The sequence below is a fragment of the Manis pentadactyla genome, chromosome 4 (genome assembly GCF_030020395.1).
Source record: "Manis pentadactyla isolate mManPen7 chromosome 4, mManPen7.hap1, whole genome shotgun sequence".
Lineage (NCBI taxonomy): Eukaryota > Metazoa > Chordata > Mammalia > Pholidota > Manidae > Manis > Manis pentadactyla.
In genome coordinates this window covers 17,760,693-17,781,658 of record NC_080022.1, presented here as the reverse complement: position 1 = coordinate 17,781,658, position 20,966 = coordinate 17,760,693, and the positions used below count along the sequence as shown (strand labels likewise).

General features: G+C 56.9%; 1 protein-coding gene across 1 annotated transcript in view; it reads left to right on the top strand.

The window, feature by feature from the left end:
- The window catches only part of MYOM3 (myomesin 3), a 47,465-nt gene continuing 26,499 nt past the window's right edge, over positions 1 to 20,966 (top strand). The window contains exons 1-14 of the mRNA XM_036914711.2: positions 1 to 141; positions 3,318 to 3,496; positions 3,770 to 3,850; positions 4,608 to 4,767; positions 5,485 to 5,642; positions 9,704 to 9,799; positions 11,386 to 11,474; positions 13,341 to 13,385; positions 13,870 to 14,010; positions 15,513 to 15,674; positions 16,321 to 16,462; positions 17,615 to 17,814; positions 18,452 to 18,505; positions 18,879 to 19,006. Of these exons, the coding sequence (XP_036770606.2) occupies positions 3,336 to 3,496; positions 3,770 to 3,850; positions 4,608 to 4,767; positions 5,485 to 5,642; positions 9,704 to 9,799; positions 11,386 to 11,474; positions 13,341 to 13,385; positions 13,870 to 14,010; positions 15,513 to 15,674; positions 16,321 to 16,462; positions 17,615 to 17,814; positions 18,452 to 18,505; positions 18,879 to 19,006 (1,617 nt within the window). The 5' untranslated portion in view covers positions 1 to 141; positions 3,318 to 3,335. The remainder of the gene's footprint in view (positions 142 to 3,317; positions 3,497 to 3,769; positions 3,851 to 4,607; positions 4,768 to 5,484; positions 5,643 to 9,703; positions 9,800 to 11,385; positions 11,475 to 13,340; positions 13,386 to 13,869; positions 14,011 to 15,512; positions 15,675 to 16,320; positions 16,463 to 17,614; positions 17,815 to 18,451; positions 18,506 to 18,878; positions 19,007 to 20,966) is intronic.

Here is a 20,966-nt window from a genome sequence, read left to right as displayed (position 1 = left end):
GCTATATTTAAGGCCTGTACAGGCTCCAGCATCGCATTCTTGTCCCGGTCCCTGCTGAGTCCGGGGCAAGCAGAGAGCAGGGACCCTCTCGTCCTCTGGAATCTTCTCCCCAGAGACACCTACGTGGGCACGGCTGCTTCTGTGAGTGACCTCCAGGCACCAGGGGTGTGGAGGGACAGCTCCAGGGAGTGAGACCCTCAGCTTTTTCACTGGGAAGTGGGGTGTGTGTGTTGGGAAAGGAGCCTGGAAGATTTGGAAAGAGCATCACAAGTGGGAAAGGTCGGGGGGCGGGGGTCCCTAGCAATCCCTACCCCATATCACTGTTCTGTGTGGCCTGGGGTCTTCTAAGCTAAGCCCTCCGTGACATAAAAATGCAAAAGCCATTTGGGGATGCCCTGGGGAGGGGAGGCTCCCCTGCAAATGGAGCAGGTAAGCTGGCAGGTCCAGCAAATGGGGGCTGTGCTGGAGCCCTGCTTGGCCAACCCAACGGGAAGACTAAGTCATCAGGACCCAGCTCATCCAGCCTGGGTTCAGGGCCGGAACCCGAGGCCCAGCCAGGGAAGGAGTGGCCTCAGTTCCTGGGTGGCAGAGTCAGAATTCTGGAAGCTGGTGGAGCACTGAGAGCTGGTCCCAGCCTGCGTGGTCACACTCGGCGGCTGCGTGTCTGCTCCCACCCGCAGGCCCCAGCTTTCTGCCCTCGGGGCTCTGCCAGTCACTCGGCCTCTGGGCGCTTGTCTTTCCCTCTGGAGGAAGGAGACAGGCCGCCTCGCTCGGCTGTCAGAGGGCTGGGTGGGGAGGCAGGCTGAGGCTTGGGAGGACAGGGGAGGCGAGTCGGGAAGTCCACGAGGCAAGAGATCTGGCCCCAGGCTTTGCACCCCAAGGAGAGGGAAACGGGGCAGTTTCCCCTCCTGGCCCACACCCCACTAACCCCTCCTCTAGGCGCACACAGGGCTTCTGGAAAGCAGGCAGGGGAGGCTGCACCCTCTTTGCTGCTTAATCCCGAGCCTCAGTCAGGGCTCTAAAAAGACTCGATGGCTCATCTGCTGAGACCTGGGGTCTGATTGCGGGAGGCCCAGCAGGTCAGGGATGTGTGCCAGGCCTGACCTGCTGTACCAATCAAGAACAGAGCATCCAGGGAAGGGCGCCAGCAGCTGGTGCCAGGGATCATTAACCCTCAGCTCCTGGAGCCAGTGCCACGGTATCCCAGGAGAGCTGGAGGGCCTGCCCTGTCTTGGGGGTACCCAGCAGGTCCTCCTCTTGTGCTGTGAGGAGGAAGGAGCAGAAAGAGCAGGCTGGCCATCCTCTGGGTGCAGGAAGAGCCTCTTTCTTGGGTGGGGCAGATGGGAAGCCCAAGGCACGGCTGTCCCTTTGCGTTCAGCTGAGGTCATGCACAGGGGGCTAAGGAGGCTTCAGGGGCAGCCCTTGGTCCCAGCTGACACTTGACAGTAATTGTCTCTCTTGGGTGTCATTTGTGGACACCCAAAGGGAATAAACTTTGGGAACGAGAAGGAGTAAATGCCCACTAGGATTGACTGTTGGCAGCCTGAGCCCACTGACACCCCCAACAGGCTCTTCTCGGCCAAGGATCTCTGACGAGGCCAGGGGCCCACCTCCCACATCATGGACGTAGGAAAATGGTCACCCACGTGCCATGTTCACACCCAGGTGCAGGGTCAGAACACACCCTGCACCCCCACATGCACACACACACACATACTCTCCGCCACCACCAGCAGGCCGCTCAGCAGAGGCAGGGGCCAGGGCAGAGCTGGACCTCGAGAAGCAGACAGGTTAGAGCTGTGGTGGTCTCCCCTTCTGCTTCATTCTTCTTGCTCAAAGTCTACATCAGGTCCAAGCCCAGCAGCAACCCTCCCAGCCCAGGGCCTGCCTGCCAGAATTCCTACTGTAGGAAGTGGAAAGCCATTCCAGGATCAGGAAAGCTATTCTAGAACCAAGTATCCCAGAGCTTCAGCAACAGACGGCTCTCGGGGACCTGCCGACACCCAGGCCCAGATTTGCAGAAGAACTTAGTGCAAGAATGCAAAGCCAGCTAGCTCGCGGGCTTCCCATTCTCCTTGCCTGCCTCTCCATATCCTGCCTGATCCCTGCCTCCTCCAGACCAATTCAGTCCAGTCCTACCTGAGGGCCCAGACCTGAGCCTCAGAAATACAAAGGAAGATCCCTCCATTGTGATCCCCTTATGAGAAGGAAGGCCGTGTGTCCCACTGCATCCCCAGCTCTCAAGTAGATGTGTGACAACACAGAAGAAGGCCAGCCAGTCATGGCCCCACCACCAACCCTCTGGGTGACCTTGGGCAAGCACTTGCCTTCCTCATCAGTAAAATGGGATGCCAACGGTGTGTGTCATAAGGTTATTGAAGGGACTGGGGATAATGCATTTGAAAACGAACAAGCATCACGCAGTAACCATTCACTGTTGTTACTTATAATTCACTTACATCTTGCTGAAGAGTCAAGATGCACAGATATGAAATAATTATAGTTAAAGGCAGCATTTTCTGAATCAGAGTTAAGTTGTGGAGTGCAAATAGAAAGCACAAAAGGGACAAACAGGGAAAATTCTAGGTGGCCTGTAGGTTTTCAGCAAGGCTTCTTAGAAAAATAATGTACATGTCTAACACTTATGTAGTGTTACTATTGTAACTCTGTGCACAGGGCACCCATCTAACCTTTACAGCCACCCTCGGAGGTCAGTAGACTCATTGTACAGATAAGGACAGACACCAAGTCATGGAGCCTTGCCCGAGGCCACACACTTGTAAGCTGGAAGGACAAGCTGGGATCACACCCACAGGGGCTGGCCCCAGAGTCTCTGTGCCCAGCCGTTGTGCCAACTTAAGCATCTCAGGCTGGATTGTGAAGTAGAAGTGGGGTTAAGCTGGCCCGGAGGACGGGAGGGGTTCTCCAGATGAGAAACCCAGCGCAGGCAGAGGACTGAGTGTGGCATATGCAGAATGAGTGAGGCCACCTGCCCATCTTGACAGCCCTTGGACAGCACAGTGTGCGATTACTCATCATCTGGGAAGCCAAGGTCCAGAGGAGGGAAGGCCTTGCCCCAGGTTGTGGAGCCAGGCAAAGGCCGGGCATGGCTAGAAGCGAGGGGCTGCTCCCCGATGCGGGGCTCTGCTCACTCAGCTGGGGAGCGCACAGGGTAGCGGGTAAGCCTGCCTGTCACCTTGGCAGGGTCCCTCTCCCTCTCAGGCCTCCACTCCCCGCCTACCCTGCGAGCCTCCCAGAGTGGCCGGGAAGGGGTGGGCAGATGCTGGGGGCGGTGACCATGCCCCTTGGCTTGGCAGGTTGTTGCTCTCACAGCCATGACTCTGCCACACAACCCTGGACGTGTGGGGGAGCCCCAGCCCCCTCAGGCCATGGAGGTCCACAGGCTGGAGCACCGCCAGGAGGAGGAGCAGAAGGAGGAGAGGCAGCACAGCCTGCACGTGGGCTCCTCGGTGCACAGGCGGACCTTCCACAGCAGGTGGGATCATCAGGCGCCCCCGCCGCGGCCACGGCCGCCCACAGCGTTCCCAGTCAGAGGAGGAAGGCCCAGCCCTGTTCCCCGGAGACCCCTCTCTGAGGAGGCAGGCAGGAACAGCTCCTATTTCTGGAGATCCCAGTCTGGTGCAGGAGGCACCACCTTGCCACTGGTGCCCCGGGACTGAGGTGGTATACGCAGCCCTAACCTCAGGGGGCCCCTGCCAGATCGCCAGCCAGTCCTGTAGGAGCTGCTAACTCCCGTTTCCCTGGACAGCGAGGAAGAACACCAGTTCACTGCTGCGGACCACGCCCTCGCAGCAGCCCTGGCACTCACGGCCTCCGCGGAGACATCTTGGTAAGTCAGGTGACCGTTCCAGAGGGCCCTGGGCTGGGCAGGGGCATCCTGCCCAGGCCGCTGCCTACTGCCCAGGCTTCCACACTGAGCTTAAAGAACCTGCCCGAAGTTACACATCTAGAATATGGGACTCGACTGGGATTTAAGCCAGGGCTGTGTCACCACACCACCCTCTGGATGGGCCCATCCCCCAGAGAGTGGGCGGGGGTCGGCACGTCACCACCGCTGCGCAGGGTAGGGGAGGTGACTGGGGAGGGGGGGAGCAAGTGAGCAGCCCCAGTTCAGACGGGGTTTCCTGAGCTGGGAAGGCCTGTGGGCGTGACAGCATCCCGGGCTGCTTCCACACCCTGGGCCTCCAGGGTTACATGGTGTGCCTTCCTTACAGCCCAGTGCCTCCCTCCTAGGGCCCCACTTCCCCCCGCAGAAGTTCTCACCGCCCCACAGAGCCCGAAGCCAGGCCCCAAGCCTCAGGCCCCTGCCCGGCAAAGTGGGGAGACTAATGCCTGTCTGCTTGGTTGTCAGGGAAACAAGAGGAACAAAGGTTTGTGAAAGAGCTTTGTGAACCACATCGGTAGCATTTATTATGCACCTACTGTAAGCAGGGCACATTCAGAGTATCTCGGAGGCAATAAAGAATGGAAAGCTGCTCTTGTCCTCAAGAAGCTTTGCGAGCAGCTGGCAATGCTGGGCATGCAGATGGCACGGGCTGGGCTGCCCCCACCTGGGCTCTCAGCCCCTGATGGCTCTGTCACCTCAGGGAGGCCCAGCTCAGGCGCCAGACTACCTCCGTGGAGCTGGAGGAGCGAGGGCAGAAGCGGGTGGGCTTCGGCAACGACTGGGAGAGGACGGAGATCGCCTTCCTGCGGACCCAGTGGCTGCTGCGCCAGAGATGCAACCGGAAGGCGCTAAGACGGCGGGTGAGGGATGGGCTGGGGGCCCTGGCACCTGGCACCTGGGGCCCATCACATGCTGCCCACTTCACCCTGCCCCCTCTAGGAAAGAGTCCAGGCCCTGGACTTCCTCTGGGTTTAAATCCGGTGCCCCCACCTTCTAGCTGTGTGACCGTGGGCAAGCAGTTCGTTATTCTTGGCTAGTCTATAAAATAGATGCATGTGACTGTACCAACTTGAGGTGGGATTAAATGAGATGGGCTGGTCAAGTGGCTTTCCCAGCACCCAGGACACAGAAGACTATCTGGAAATGCTATTCCTGACAAACGTCAGGGATCTAAAGCCCCATCCAGACCCCCTCCCCAGGACAGCGAGCAAAACTAATATTTACTTACAAGGGCTCTTTCAGTGCCCAGCTTTTCACATATTAACTCATTTAATCCTCTCTGCAACCCCACAGGAGGGAGGGAAAATATTGCTATCATTCCCATTTCATAGAAATGCAGGACTTGCCTGTGGTCACACACCTAGCAAGTGGCAGAGTTTGGCTGTGACCCCAGGCCAGCTGGTTTCAAACCCCTGCCCTGTCCGCTGTGCCACATTGCTCCTCAGCTGCTGGTAAAGGGGGCTCCTGCACACATGGGTCTGACTCCAGAGCCTGGGTGTGGGGGGAAAGGGGGCAGCAAAGGTGTGGGAAATGCAAGCCCCTGGCTATCGGAGTCATGGACCCCTGCCCGTCTGCAGACAGAAGAGAAGGTCCGGGAGGCCAAGGAGCTGAGAGAGCTGTGCTCCGGCCGGGGGCCCTGGTTCTGGATCCCACTGCGCTCCCACGCCGTCTGGGAGCACACCACAGTCCTGCTGACCTGTACTGTCCAGGCCTCACCCCCACCCCAGGTCACCTGGTAAGCCACTGCGTCCCCACCCTGCTTCCACGCCCTGGGCCTCCAGGGCTACGCGAGTGTGCCTTCCTTACAGCCCAGTGCCTGCCTCCTAGGGCCCCACTTTCCCCCCAAGAAGTTCCCGCCGCCCCACAGACCCTGAGCTCTGCCCACCCCCTGCAGAGCAGCAGCTGCTGGGAGGCTCAGGCAGGGTTATTCATAGCCTCCTCCCAGCCAGCCTAGGGCTGGAAGACAGGGCCACCAGCGAGCCAGCACTCGTAAACATGATTCTGGTGGCATGAGAAAGCAGCTGGGTGTCTCTGGGGCTGGAGGGACAGTAGGGGTCAGGGGAGCAGAAGAGGCGATGGGAAGGGCCCTCCAGCGAGAAGGAGCTCAGGACTGGAGTGGGAGCCCCGTGTTCCAGACCTAGCTCTCTGTCTCTCTGCTAACTCTGAATGTGGTCTCAGCCATGTCTCTTAACCTCTCTGGTCCTGCCTCAGTTTCCTCTTCTGTAAAATGGGTTGGAGACCTTCTGTCCAGCTTGCATGTGGTAAGGATTTAATGCCGTGACAACATGGAAGCCCTCAGAACTCGGAAGGGGCTGGGAAAGCAGGGGACACCATTCCTGGGAGTGTAACCATAGCAGAACCGCAGATCTAGGCCTTGCTGGCAGAGGGGACAGGAGGTGGCAGGGGCAGGTGTCTCCTGAATGGGTGTGGTGGATAGAAGTGGGCACTGCGGTGTCCCAGCTTGCAGCACTACCAAGGGAGGCTTGTCATCCCGGCACCTGAGCCCGCTGTTTACTCAGTTACTCCTGGGCCTTAGGTCCATCATCAGGTGCCCTGGGGGATGAGGAATATTCAACAGATATTTACCAGGAGCGTCATCTGCCCCAGGCCTTCACTTAGGCAATGAGACATAGATATGAGCCAGACATGATCTCCCCTCAAGGAACTCTCAGCCCAGAAGAAGAACATCAACCCACAGAGAGAAGTATCTTCATGGGTAATACTTGAGATAAAAGAGTGGGAAAGAAGAGGAGGAAGTAGTTGCCTCTACCTGGAGGAACCAGGAAGGCTTCTCAGAGGAGGTGACATAAAAGCCAGGTCTTGAGGGTAGACAGACCGCGGTGTCTTAGGAGAGAAGATAAGCACACAAACAACTGAGATCACAAAGGAAAACGCAGCATTGCACACTTGGACCCACTTCATATTGACCCAGCCCTTTCCTCTCATTTGAGCCTTGGGGCCAATCATGAGGTACGGACAATCATCCCCATTTCTCAAGTGAGGATATCAAGGCTCAGAGAGGTAGTGTGACTTGTCTAAGGTCACACAGCCAGTGTGATCCAGGATTCAAATTTGGTTCTCTTCCCTCCCCGCCCGTAGCTTCTACTACTAGTCTAGAGAGAAGGAAAGTGATCATTGCAGTTGGCTTTTCTATAAAACATACATAATGCTTCAGAAGTCAGAGAAACAGAAAGCTCTTAGGCCAGGAGCAATCAAGAAAGGCGTCTTGAGGAAGGTGGCATTGGGGCTGGTCATTGCCAGATGGCATCCATTCAGGCAAGCGTGCCAGTACTGTGCTTGGCGCTGGAAGTCGTGGGGACCAAGGCAGTCCCTGCCTGCAAGGTGCTGGTCCAGTTGGAGGACTGCTCCCGCCGGCCAGCCTGTGCTGAGTAGGGGTCAGGCCCTCAGCTGGCCTAGCCTAGCGGCCCTGCCCTGCCCTGCCCTGCCCTGCCCGGGCACTGAGGCCCACATCCACGGCATTCTGTGGGAGGCTCTCAGGGGGACTCATTTCCACCCCTCCCAGCAAGGTCGCCACAACAGGGAGCTGAGCATTCCTTGCAAATGGTGGAAACCAAGGCCAGGCCCACCTCCAGTGGGGAGGCCTCAGGGGGCCCCCAGCGTTCCTGGCTTTGGGGATCCAGTTTTCCATTATCAGTTGCCTTGGGCAGGGCCACATGTTGTCCTGGGACTGGTCTCCAGAGCTCTGTCCAGTCCCTGGTGGAGACCCAGCCCGCAGGTCAAGAGGAAGATCCTGGCTCCCCGGGCTTGTCAGGCAAGCACGTTCATGCAGCACTTCCTGAGCACTTCCTGAATGCAGGGGCGACACCAGGGCACGTTCAGGCAAGGCCCGGTCTGACCATGGTTATGCTGCAGAAGTGGGCCCTGGCCACGATTCCATCTGACGTCAGAATCAGTCTCCCAAGCCAAATAGCCTTAGAGCGAAATCCAACACCAAAATGTGTGAGGGAAACAATTTACATAGATAACAAAAATCTCACTCTTCTATGAGAGCCCCTCTGAGCCACACTCTGGGCTGGAAGCCACCTCAGCTGGCTCATGTGATGCTGTTCTGCGATGGGCTCTCCCTGGGATCCTCTGCCAGCCCGTGCCTCCAGGGCCTGCTGTACAGGCGGGGCACTGAAGCCCAGAGAAAGGGCAAGCGGAGTCTGAGGTCTGGTAAGGCAGAAGCTGGCCAGGATGAGGTGTCTGGAATGTTCCTGACAGGTTGAGGTGGGGGGGGGGGGCGGGGACCTGACCTTGGCCCCCAGGCCTGGGAGAGTTGGAACCACTGGGCACCCAGATTAAGCACCACCCTCCCCACAGGAGATCTAATTGAGCTCCTTTCAGAAGAGGGTGCAGCCAGTGGGCTGTGTGGTGGAAAGTGGGCGCGGCTCTGTTTGGTTGCCATGGAGACAAACAAGGGTGTTGGGGAGCCAGGGCCAAGGAAGGGAATGCACTGAGGCTGGGGTGCCCTCTCATGGTCGAGGCCTCCTCTTCAACCTCAACCACCACTGGGGCAAACTGTCCATGGACACAGAGGCCCAGAGAGGGAGACTGACTTGGCCAAGGTCATGCAGCAGGCTGTGTCAAGAACTGAGGCCTCCTAACTTTAACAGACCCCTTAGGCCTGCAGACTCCCTTGATGGGCTGTGGACAGGGGCAGGCCACATCACTCTAGTGCTCGTGGCAGGGAGAATAAGATCCCAGAGTTCACCAAAAACAAACAGCAGTATCCAAGGTGCAGTGGGTGGGGCGACCCACTGGGCCACCCTTGGGAATCACCCAGGAAGCTTTAAAAAAACACTGATTCTCAGGTCTTGTTCCCAGAAATTCCAGTTTCCTTGATCTGGGATGCAGCCTAGGCAAGGAAATATTTTTAGTGGCTTAAATTAAATCGTTTATTTTTCTTTCATGTAAGTGCCTGATGTGACAGGGTGGCCCTGTTATAGCAAGTGTACTCAGATTCCTCAGGGACTCAGGAATATTCTCCCTCACTGGAGGGCACAGCCCTGGTCTTCCTAGTGCTGGAAGGCAGTCGTCAGGGCCATATCCTTGCTGCAGGATGGAGGGAAAGATGGCCCAGAAAAGGAGCAGAGTGTCATTGATGCAGCCGCATGGTACTTGTACTTATTTCTATTCACAAGATTTAGTCACATGGCCACACCTAGCGGAGAGGCTAGGAAATATGATACATATTGGATAGTTCAACAATACATTCTGTTCCTTTAGAATAAGAGAAGGGCCATTGGGAAGCAATGAACAGTTCCTGGTGCAAATTCCCAAAGGCTTATGTTCAGAACCCAGGTGTGAAGATTTTCAAAGCCTCTCCAGGGATTCTGAGGAAAGCCGAGATGAAGAACTACTGTCCTGAGGGGTTGGCAAGGGAAATAGGGACGGGGACACCCTCCTTGGCAACCCTGCTCAGAGAGGAGGGAAAAGCTGGGGTTGGGTCCCTGGTGGTAGCCCAGGTGTGGGGAGGGTCAGCTAGCCCTTATTACAGGCTCCCTCTTTTCTGTCCCCAGAAGGGGAGTGAACCCCTGAGCATCTACGGTGTTCAGGGAACAGGGAAAAGCTTTATGTATCTCATCCCATTTAGTTGTTCCAGCAACCCTACAAGGTTGGGGCTGGTATTACTCCCATTTCACAGATAAGGACAATTGAGGTTCAGAGCAGTGCTGTCCTGGGTGACATAAGCGACTTAGCAGCCCAAAGCTAAGGTTGAAATCCGGTCTGAGAACTCCAGATCCTTCCCAATGAGAACCACACTGCCTGCCACAGACCACCGTGTCTCCACAGGTACAAAGATGACATGCGAATCGATCTCCGCCTCTTCCCTGCGGGAAAGTACCGAATCACCAACAACTACGGGCTGCTGACGCTGGAGATTAGGAGGTGAGACTTTGAGTCCCAGCAAGACCCAGGACCCCCAGGGCAACACTACGGAGGCCAGAGCAGATTCCAACCCTTCCTCAGAGCTGCTAACCGAGTCAGCCTCATCTTCAGAAGTATCTGGGGTGCTTGTTACAGTCCTGGTTCATGGGATGGACCTCTTGCACCCAGAGAGTCAGAGGAAGCAGGTCTAGAGTGTTGGGGCCCAAAAATCAGTATTTGACAGACACCCCCTTGTGATTCTGATGCCTTGGAATACACAGTGAGAAAGCTGGGCTAACTGCAAGGCCTGAGGCTGAGCTAGGCATGTTGGGAGAGCTCCTTGCTGGGAAAGAGAAAACACATGTATGTGCGTGCGCACACACACACACACACACACACACTCGTGCAGGGAAGCAGTTGGAGGGGAGAGAGTTTGACAGGCTTTTTAGGGGACAGTGAGTCTTAAAAATGGTTTGAACGAAGAGGCAGCATGCATGGATGGAGGCCAACTGGGAATGTGAGCACAACCCTTCGTAAATATGCACGATGGCGTTCATTTGAGCTGCCATGTGTGGAGTTCCTCCCAGTTCCAAGCCCTGTGCTAGGTCTTCACCTATGTGATTCGATAATGCCTGCCATCACTGTCACAGGGAAGCACTGTTATGTCCGTGTTACAGGGAACTGAGGCTCAGAAAGATGAAGGGGGTGGCACAGGTTACATGGGGTAGGGCCTGGGTTTGAGTTGGTTCTGTCCTTCTGGGGTCTTTCCAATGCACCAAACCCTCTGCCTCAACCTGCTTGGGCATCAATAGACACAAATATGAGCAAGACACTGATCCCACCCTCCAGAAGCAAAGTGGGGATCCAGGGACATTTAAATCCCTGCCCATATAGACGCCCCGTGGGCTGTGCAGTCAGGGAAGGCAGACAGGGCTGGGGGAGCCTGGAGGGGTGGGTGAGACCGGCTGTTGAAATGAGGATTCCTGCCCTGAGCCAGCCGGGGAAGACAGGGAGAACCAGGGTGCCTCTCTGCTGGCTGATGCGGCCAGATGTGCATCCTTCCAACTACTCTCTTTGCCACCAAGGTGCCCATGGGATGGAGCCAGCCCAAGCTTCCACTTGGAACAGGGTTGGCCTGGCTGGTGCTGGGACCCAGGCCTGAGAATGAGAACATCTGGGCATCTGGCCCAGTTCTGGCACAGACTGGCAGTATGCTCTGGGCAAGTCCTCTTGCCCTACTCCTGCTCCAGGATTCTGATCTGGGGGTGTTGATAACACAGGAGGCTGTGCCTGGGATATGGCTTATCACCTGGAAGCTGGCTTGAATTCCAGTTGCTGTGTGACTCTGGATGAGTCACTTAACCTCTCTGATCCTAAAAAGTCACTAATAACGAGGTTTTCAAAGTACTTTCATCTTATGTCCCCAGTTTTTCAGAGAAGGACATGTGGCAGTGGCCAGCCCAAAGACACACAGCTTTTCAGAGGCAGTACCTGAACTAAAGCCTAAAGGCTCACCAGGAGTCCCTGCCTTTCCCACCCACGGATGGACCTGAGTTTCACACAGAGCCCAGAAGTCTTGGGGGCTACTCTCCCTCTCTTCTTTTCAGATGCACCATTGAGGACGCAGCCACCTACACGGTGATCGTGAAGAACGCCTATGGCCAGGCCTCCTCCTTCGCCAAAGTCCTCGTCCGCAGTAAGTCGTCCCATCCCCACCAGGCCAGGCCAGCCAGAGGATGAGCAGATAATGATGTGGGCCTGCGGTCACGCTCGAGGAAGGGCACAGGGGTGTTTGGCTTGGGGTGTGGTGACCAGGCAGCCCTGGGGACTCACTGCCCGGGGGCCTTCAGAGCAGCAAGAATTGCCTCCTAAAGGTGCACAACCTGTACAACTCTCCCCAAAGAGCGTGCTCATCCCACTGGGCTGGGCTTGGGCCCAGATCCAGCTCAGCACCTCTGGGGGGCGGCCTGGCCCCGCCGGTCCTGCTGAGGGGCTCCAGGAGCAGAAGCCGAGCCCGACTAACTCCCCTCCCAACTCGCTCTGCCTCGTTCGGGTTCTGGTGCGTATTTCCTGATTGTGCTCAGGCCTCTCCTCTCCAGGGGCATCTGAAATCACAGCCTAAAGCAGGGGAGGTGCTCAGGAGTCAGCCAGACCTGAGGCCACATGCTGGCTCTGCCTCTGGCGGGCACTGTGAGCCTGAACAAGCCACCCCACTTCTCTGAGCTCCTCCTCTAATGGGAACTCCCACTCCCACCCTCAGATGTTCACGGCGATTAAATTAGATGGTGTAGGTAAAGCTTGGCACGTAGTAGGCTTTCGGGGAGGAAATCTCCCTCCCCCACCCCATGACCAGGGCAGAGCACAGCCCAGGAAGCCACACCTCCTGGCCAAGGAGAGTGCCGTGCCTTCCCCTCAGGACCGCGAGAGACAAGGTGCGCCCACACACACCCTCAGTGAGGGCGAGCCCAGCCCTCCTCCCCACCTCTCATCAGACCTTGTTAAACTGTCCTTCACAGTCCTCCCCACACCCCTGCCCTGTTCCCCAAATAGCTCTTGAAAGCAGCTGTCCCCTCTGCCAGGCCAGGCTCTCTGCACGGAATCTGAGCCCTCCTTATAGTTTGGGCCCAGAGTTAAGCCCAAGGTCAGGCATTGGGCCCTGCCTCCCTCCCTCTGCCCATCCTTCCTCCATCAAGGCCAGCAATTCTGGGATCCTCCAGGCTTCTTGGCCCCCAGACTCTAGCCAGACTCCTCCCAGTAGCATCCACTCACCCCCATGACCACCCCTACCCTGCTCTCATCTCCACCGCAACTACAGTGGCCCTAGCAGAAGGCCCTGGGCTGGGAGGCAGGAGCTCTGGGTCCTATTCCTGAGTCTTCCAGTGACTGTGTGACCTCGGGCAGCCTCCTGGTCCTCTCTGGGCCCCACTCAAGAAGAGCCATTCTGGAAGCCAGTGGCATCTCATGGCGTCAGGCTGCCAGGGTGCTAGTTGGGTGATTATGCCTCTGTTTCTTCATCTTTATGAGAGGCTTATAATGGTACCAACAGACAGGGCTGCTGTAAGTTAATACATGACACGTGGTGTGCACCATGTGAACAAAAGCTGTTCTTATTCTCTGGTGGGCTGTGCCAACATCACCTTGGATTTCACCCTTAAGCCCCCAGATGGCTCTCCTGGCACTGCCCTGCTCCTGCCAGCTCTCTCTGGCTCCACCAAAAATCCCAGTCTGACCAGTCTGGCCTCTGCGAAGACTGATCATGGCAGTGAGTTTGGGCTGAGGAAGGAAACCAGCATTTATGAAGCACCGACTATGTGTCACGCTCTGGCTGAGGGCCTTGCTCATGTGACTCACTTGTTCAGACCCCCACCACTGTCAGGTAGGAATCACTGTCCCAGTTTTACCAAGGAAGGAACTGAGGCCCAGAGAGGTGAGGGAATCTTCACCAGCCAAAGCGGGAGCCATTAACAGACCAGGATCCAAACACACTCCCCAGCCCATGCCTCCAAAATCCAGCAGGGACAGGGCTCTGAGCCTTCTCTGACTCTTTGCTCTGGGTTTTCAGCTTACCTGGGGAAGGATGCTGGCTTCGACTCAGAGATCTTTAAAAGTAAGGAGGCTGGGGGAGGGATGGGCTGTCGTCTGGGAGGTCATCTGGGACTCCTTGTCACCTCCCCCGCAGCCCCCTTTAGAATGTAGCCATCCCTCGCCCACACGTGGGTGTCCATGTGGGTGTTATGAGCTGCTGCCCCCTGCAGACTGGCTTCCCCAGACGCACCGGGCACCCCAGAGCCGCCCCTACTGCTGAGCCACCCAGTGGCTCAAACGGAGCGAGACAGGCAAAACCAAAAGGCAAATGGATGTGGCCTTGGATATGTGCTGTTTTGGCTTTCCTGCTCGCACCTAGACAAATCTATTCCTCACCCCCCACCCCAGGACAAGGCCCCTCCTCCTTGTTAAGACCACCTTGGGAACTGTGCACTTCAAGCCAGAGGAGTGGGGATGTCCCAGAAGGGTTCTTGCCCCCATCTCAGCCCCAGACTAGGCTGGTGGCCTCAGAAAAATTTTGCCTTAAATCTCTGTTCCCACCCCAGGATTGAAACTTGGCCCCAACGTGGAATTCACATCAGTGCTAAAGCCAACTTTTGCCCGTGAGAAGGAGCCCTTCTCCCTGTCCTGCTTATTCTCAGAAGATGTGTTAGATGCTGAGCAGAACATTCAGTGGTTCCGAGATGGTGAGGACCCCGAATCGTGGTCCCTGGCTTTCAGAGGCAGAGGTGGAAGCCAGAGAGGCCTGGCTCCATCCCCAACCCTGGGTCCCCTTCGCGGAGAGAGAAGCTTAGCCATGCCCACCCTCCAGTACAAGCCGAGTTACGGGTGCTGAAGAGGCGGAAGAAAGCAGGAGCACAGCCAGCTGCATTCAGATCAGGTGGCCCTACAAAGGGTCCTCAAGCACCCATGGGTGCCAGGCCCTGTGCTAGGTGCCAGGGCAGGGGAAGGCACAGTGCATGAACTCAGGGGGCTCTCCGTCTGCGAGGAAGGAAGCCAAACCGCAGTCGTAGCCACTGCCCATTGAGAACCTGCTGTGATCAGGTACCGGCCCAGCCCTTTACATCCGTGGGGTCCTCATCAGCATCCTGGGGGGTGAGGGATGGCATTTGAAGCAGTGGGAAGAGAGGCCACGGCCAGAAGGCGGATGGCAGGAGGCGTATCAAGGAAGGCTGTGGCCGTTGCACAGGGCTTTTCAGAGTCGGAGTGTGGGTGCAGGTGAGTAATTGCTACTCATAAGCCAGACGACCTCCAGGGATGTTAGGGCTGGAGAAGGCTGGTCAGCCTAGGCAGGAGGATGTGGCCCACCCAGGGAGGAGGAGGACAACTGGATCTCCTGGCCCATCCGGGACCGGGCCTGCGGCCAAAGCACAAGGAGTTCAGCCCCGCCCCCAGCACCCCTGGGCAGCTGCACCTGCTGTGGGCCTGGTGGTGTGGGGTGGAGGCAGGGGAGCCATAAGGAGCCATGAGGAACAGCTGCAATAACAAGGCTGCGATGTTTACCCCAACCTGTAGATCTTCCAGAATAGAGGTGCTGACAGGAGGCAGGGGCCTTTGTGTGGGACAAAGAGCAGGATGCCACACTGCGTGGCCTGGGAGCAGGCCCACTCCCTGAGTCCCAGAGGCCCCCTGGCCCTCTCACTGAAGGCACACCTCCTGAGTCCCCACTCTCCGCACTGACCCCCCTTCAACAAGCCCCCTACCTCCTAACTAACACCCCCGCTCTTTCAGTGAGCCCCACCTCTTTCCTGTCCTCCACCCCATCAGCGGCCCCCCACTCCCTTCATTAGGTTCATAATCCCCACCCACTGAGTCCTGGACACCTTCTTTGAGCCCCAGACCCTCACAGAGACCCTGACCCCCACACAGGGCCCTGTCTCTCTTGTTCTCACTTTCTCATAGAACCCCCAGTTCCTCGCTGAGCCGCTGACCATTTCCCTAAGCCCTCATTCCCCATTGAGCCCCAGCCCCTTCCCTGGGCCCACTTCCCAGGCCTTCGGCAGAGCAGAGTTCAGCAGACATCTTGGCAGAGCCCTGGAGGCCACCACCCCCTGCCCCAAATCCCCAGCTGAATCTCAGGCTACAGCCACGCCAGCCACAAGTTGGCCTAGACCCCCAGAGCATCTGTGGGTTCCCAGGTGAGGCCAGGATCCCTTACAAGCTCACTCTGGACCCCTCTCCTCCTTAGGAAGGCTGCTGAGGCCCTCAGGACGCCGGCAGATCCTCTACGCAGACCGCCAGGCATCCCTGAAGGTGTCCTGCGCCTACAAGGAGGACGAGGGGCTCTACACAGTCTGGGTGCTTTCACCCCTTGGGCCCCAGGAGCAGAGCACCTATGTGTTTGTGAGAGGTGAGAGGGTGGGGTAGAGGGCAGGGTGTGCAGCTGGAGCCCAGAGACTTGATGATTTGCTGTGGGACCTCGGGCAAGCCCCCTGCTCACTTAGGGCTTCCGTTTCCCTGCTGTCAGTAGGAGTGTGGGCTAGAGGCTTCCCACGATCTCTGTGGCACCCTATGAACCTCCAGAAGGACACAGCCGAAGAATCTCAGACTTGGTGGAAGCTGTGGGGGGAGGGTAGATGTGGGCTGGAATGACCCTAGTCTCCAGCTGATTTCTGCCTGCGGGCCTTTCAACCAATCTGGGTTCAAATCCTGGCTTTGCCACTTCACTAGCTGGGTGACCTTGGGCAGGTCACTTTGCCTTTATGAGACTCAATTGTCCCATCTGCAAAATGGAGAATTGCTACAGGGCTTGGAGATGAATTATGCAATTGTTCAACTGTGTGGTGTGGCATGGGCCCCTATTAAATGGTGCTCCCACCACCCACCAAATGCTATCTAAAAGGAGGAGGCCGTTATTCAGGTTCTGGTTAAGATCAAAATTGAGCCCCTGGAGGATTAACGACAAGAGGATGTCAGGCGCGAAGGGGAGGGGGCCATGGCCAAGAGGACACAGGAAGAGCTTACCCTACCTCCTCCCCCACCACCCTGGGTTTCAGATGCTGCAGCTGAGAAGCCGGGGGCCCCGGGCTCCCCTCTGAATGTCCGATGCCTGGATGTGAACAGAGACTGCCTCATCCTGACCTGGACCCCGCCCAGCGACACCAGGGGCAGCCCCATAACCAGCTACTCCATCGAGCAGTGAGATGATGACCTCTTGGTTGACAGAGCCCCGGGGATAGATCTCTGCCTGGTTGTGAGACCAAGAGCAGAGGCTATGGCAAAGAGGGGACCCCATACCCCACCTGGGAACAGGGCAGGAGGCAGACCAGGATATACAATTTAGGGGCGATAGAAAGGCATCCATGCCTCTAAACCTGTCCCACTGATACCTGGAATTCCAGCCCTGGACACTTTGCAGCAGGAGAGGGGCAAACATGAAATGCTTAAAATTTGAACACATGTGGGCTCGTTGGCTCCTTTCCTCCCTGAGTGACGATGACAGAGTAGCACTGACCCCAGAGGGAGCAGGCACAGCAGGAAGGAGAGAGCCCACGACATCCCACCTCCCTCCTGGGCGGCCAGCTCTGAGGCCTTAGCTTGAGTTAACACCTAATCCCACCAGGGAAGTGTTTGCAGACCGCGAGCCCCGAGGTGCATGTCTTGTCTCACTGAATCCTTACTATAACCCCTATGTAAGGGGGATGGGTCTCTCTAGTGCCCACTCTGCAGATGGAGAAACTGAGGTTCACAGGGCGATGACTTTGGCAAAGTCACATTGCTCATTAGTGGTGGGGTCAGGATTGGGACCCACATGTGACCACTGCCCCATAGAAGCAGTAACGTGTGCTGGGGTATCAGCTGAGGACGATGGTACCCAGAGGGCACAGAGAGCCCAGGCTCTGAGGGTCAATCTGGAAGGCATGCCATTTGAAGGAGTGGACAGCCCCAGGGTGAAATCCTAATTCTGTCCCTCACGAGCCATGTGACTCATGGTGCATCTTACTCGGAGCCGAGCACAGATCCCGTTTGTAGCGTGAAGGGGACCACACCGAGCACCAGGGCTGAGAGGGGTAAGTGAGATGGCAGATGTGAGGGCACAGCACAGCTCCAGACACGTGCCACCACTCCGAGGAAGGCACCAGCTACTTTGATCAGCACCACAGTCAAGGGTGGAGCAAAGGACTCCTGAGGGCCCGACCTGGAGCCAGGCTTTTAAATGGAGAGCAGGACCCTGACTGGCAGGGCTGGGCTGGGCAGGCGGCCTGGGGCAGAGGCACGGCCCTGGCACAGGCTCAGGCTGGGCAGTGTGAGTCATGGGCACAGACCAAAGCTGGGGCCTCTCTCCCACAGGTGCCAGGGCGAGTCCGGGCAATGGGTACCCTGCCATGAGGCCCCCGGCGGGACCTGTCGATGCCCAGTCCAAGGCCTCATCGAAGGCCAGACCTACCGCTTCCGGGTGAGAGCTGTCAACAGAGCAGGAAGCAGCCTCCCCTCCAAGGCCTCAGAACCAGTCGTCATGGTCGACCGTGCTGAAGCCCAGAGGAAGACAGGTGGGGACAGAGGTCCTGGGGGGCATCCCAGAGCATCACAGGGCACACGCGGGACCCAGGCGGCACAGCCCCCATTCTAAGCCCTGTTCCAACTGTGAGAGACACAGTCCAGCCCTCAGGAACCCCTAGTCTGTTGGAGGAAACAGAGCTGAATTTAGGAAGCCCTCGCCTGAGGGAGAAGGCACCGCTAGTCTAATGGAAGAAACACAGACCTTTTCCACAGGCGATGCTAATCTGAGGGAGGGCTGCAGGAGCTTCTTCAGATGCAGTTCATCTGACTGAGGAAAACAACCCTGCCTCAGGGGCCCCAAGCCCAGGAGGAAGTGGGGGGACCTGGCCCTCTCAGCCCTGAGGAGTAGCCCTGACTTGGGCCTGCCTCCCAGCCCCACGGTGCCCTAGGTATCTGACCCTGGGCGTGTCACCTCTCTCTGTCCCCATTTGTCCCAAGAGGACAGAGCGTCTCGCAGGGTCTACAGCAGCTGTGCTCCACTTTGGAGCCCTGAGAATACTGGGGCCCAGAGAGGACCTGCCTGGGGAGAGGGGAGGAATCGGTGCTGCCCTGACCCCTCCTGACCCCGCCCCCCACACACCCTGTACCTCCTACTTCTCCCCCAACGTGCTCCATTCTCCACCCTAGAGATTTCCTTTGATCTGGGAAGGAAGATCACGGTCAGCACAGATGAATTTGAAGGTATGTGAACCTCCTGACAATTTGCCTCAAGATTCTAACCTCCTTTACTGTTCTGGAAACTCTGGGACACAAATTGGCAAAGAGGCAGGAGTCATCCACGTGCAGGGTGCGGGGCGGTGAGGGCGGCTTAAGTCCAGTCGGACAGGGACAGGGTTCTCAGGTGGCTGTGGCCCATCTTGCTGTGGCCTTCACGGAGGAGGCAGTATGTTGGGGAAAGTCCAGGGGAGACTGGGGTTCTGGCCCAGCTCTGCCCGGCCTTGTTGGGTGACCTGAAGCAACTTCCTGCCATTCTCTAGCCTAAGGTCCCTCCTCTATGAAATGAGGGGCCTCTGAGGGCCCATCCATCTCTGCCCCCGGATGACTCTTATTCCAGATTTTGTGACCATCCCCTCACCTCCGACCAATGTCCATGCCAGCGAGATCCGTGAGGCCTACGTGGTTCTGGGCTGGGAGGAGCCGCGTCCCCGGGGCAAAGCCCCGTTGACATATTCCCTGGAGAAGGTACGGAGACCCCAAGGGCCCCAGCCCCAGGCTAGCCTGAAAAATGGACATGTTGTGGTGCTGGGAGCGTGGAGTAGTTCAAGGAAGCACATAGAAGCCCCAGGCAGTGTCCTCCGTGGAGACCTTCAGAGAATAGAAGAGGATCCCTGGAAGGGCCTGAAGATAGCCCTACGTGGAGGCAGGGGGATAGATGAAATGACCTTTTGAGGTTACCCCAGCCTGAGAGGCCAGCTACTGATGGCATTTCCTGAGCCTGTTCATGGAAATACACAGAACTCAGAAACAGACGATAATGACAGTAAGATCCACCATTTCCTGGGTGCCTCCCCACCCCCAAGTCTGGCTGGCATCAGGTCACACATCAGGGCAAGCCAGGGCCACGTTGGGAGGGAAGCTAGGCTGGTACCCCCCAGCCAGGATCACGGCAGGACCCACAGGGCCTGGGGGTGGGGTCAGCACTAGGAGGCAATTCTCACTGGGGTCAGAGTCAGGGCAGGTGTCTGGGGACGGGAGGCAGCTCACGTGTGGAGGGAGGGGAGGCAGCCTAGCAAAGGCAAGATGGTGTTAGGACCCATTCAAATCCTGACTTCTGCTGTGTGAACCAGTTTCCTACATTCTCTGAATCTCAGTTTTTCCAGCACAGGCTAGAGAACCTACCACATGAAGATGAAATCAGATGCAGCACCCAGAAACCCTGGGCATGTAAAGGCTGCCCAAGGAGATGTTCTTGTATCTGATGCCCCTAAAGGAAGGCACCAGGTTTCCCTTCTCTCGCTGTTCCCAGCATAGTGCCTGGCACATAGTTGGACAGTAGAGGTTTAGTGAATCAATGAATAAAAGATTTCCAGGGAGGAGTCGCTGGCTCTGGATGTCCAAATGAGTCTCTCTTTGCACACCCATGAGTGTTCCTATTTGTCTGACATAGAAAGCCACAGGTAGTTGAGGATTTGTTTTGTAAGCATGTAATGGTTAAGACTGTAGGGTCAGACTGCCTGGGTTCAAATCTTATCTCTGCTACTGCCTAACGTGACCTTGGGCAAGTTATTTAGTCTATCTGTGCCTCAGTTTCTTCTCCTGTAAGACAGAGGTAATAATTATACACACCTTATAGGGTCAATATGAGGATCAGATGAATTAAAGCACATAAAGACTGAGAACAGAACCCGGCACACGGGAGGTGCTCAGCAGTGTTCACTGTTGTATAGCGGTTGCCCGGCCTAGCTGGGTTCTAGGCCACTGACAGGAGGGAGGGTCTTGGGAGGGGAGAGCTTGCGGGGAGGGGCAGGGGCAGGGGCAGTGTCACCCCCAAACCCCATACGCAGATTCAGCAGAAGTGGCCCACTGACCAAAAGGCCCTGAACCTGAGTTTCTTCATCGGTGCAGAAATTAACACCAACTTTGCTGGGTTATTATACGAATCCATCCATTTATTCATTTATTCATCTCGCATACATAGACTGAGCACCTCCCACATGCCAGCGCTGTTCTCCGCCCTGGGGACACAGCAGTGGATATAAAAAACAAACCCCTGCCTCTGGGAGCTGAGATTCAAGTAAGGCATTAGGGGATGGAAGATGAAGAGGATGAATCAGTAAACTATTCAGGACGGTCACTAGTGGCAGGCAGTAAGGACAAACACAAAAGGCAGGGAGGGGATTTGAAGTGCTGGTGGGGGAGGGGGGGACTGCTGGGGGATGGAGGTGCTGGGAAGACCTCCCCGAGAAGGTGAGTTTTGAAGAAAGGCCTAAAGGAAATAAGGAGCCAGCCAGAAATTTCTGGGGGAAGAACATTCTGGGCAAATGGACCAACATGTGTAAAGGCCCAGAGGCAGGAGTAGCCCTGGAGCATCAAGGAGCTGCAGGAAGGCAGAGAGCAGTGGGTGGGCAAAGGGGGAGTGGCTGAGGACAGACAGGTAGCAGGGGTCAGGCCAGGGAGAAATTTTCACCTTGAGGTTGATGTA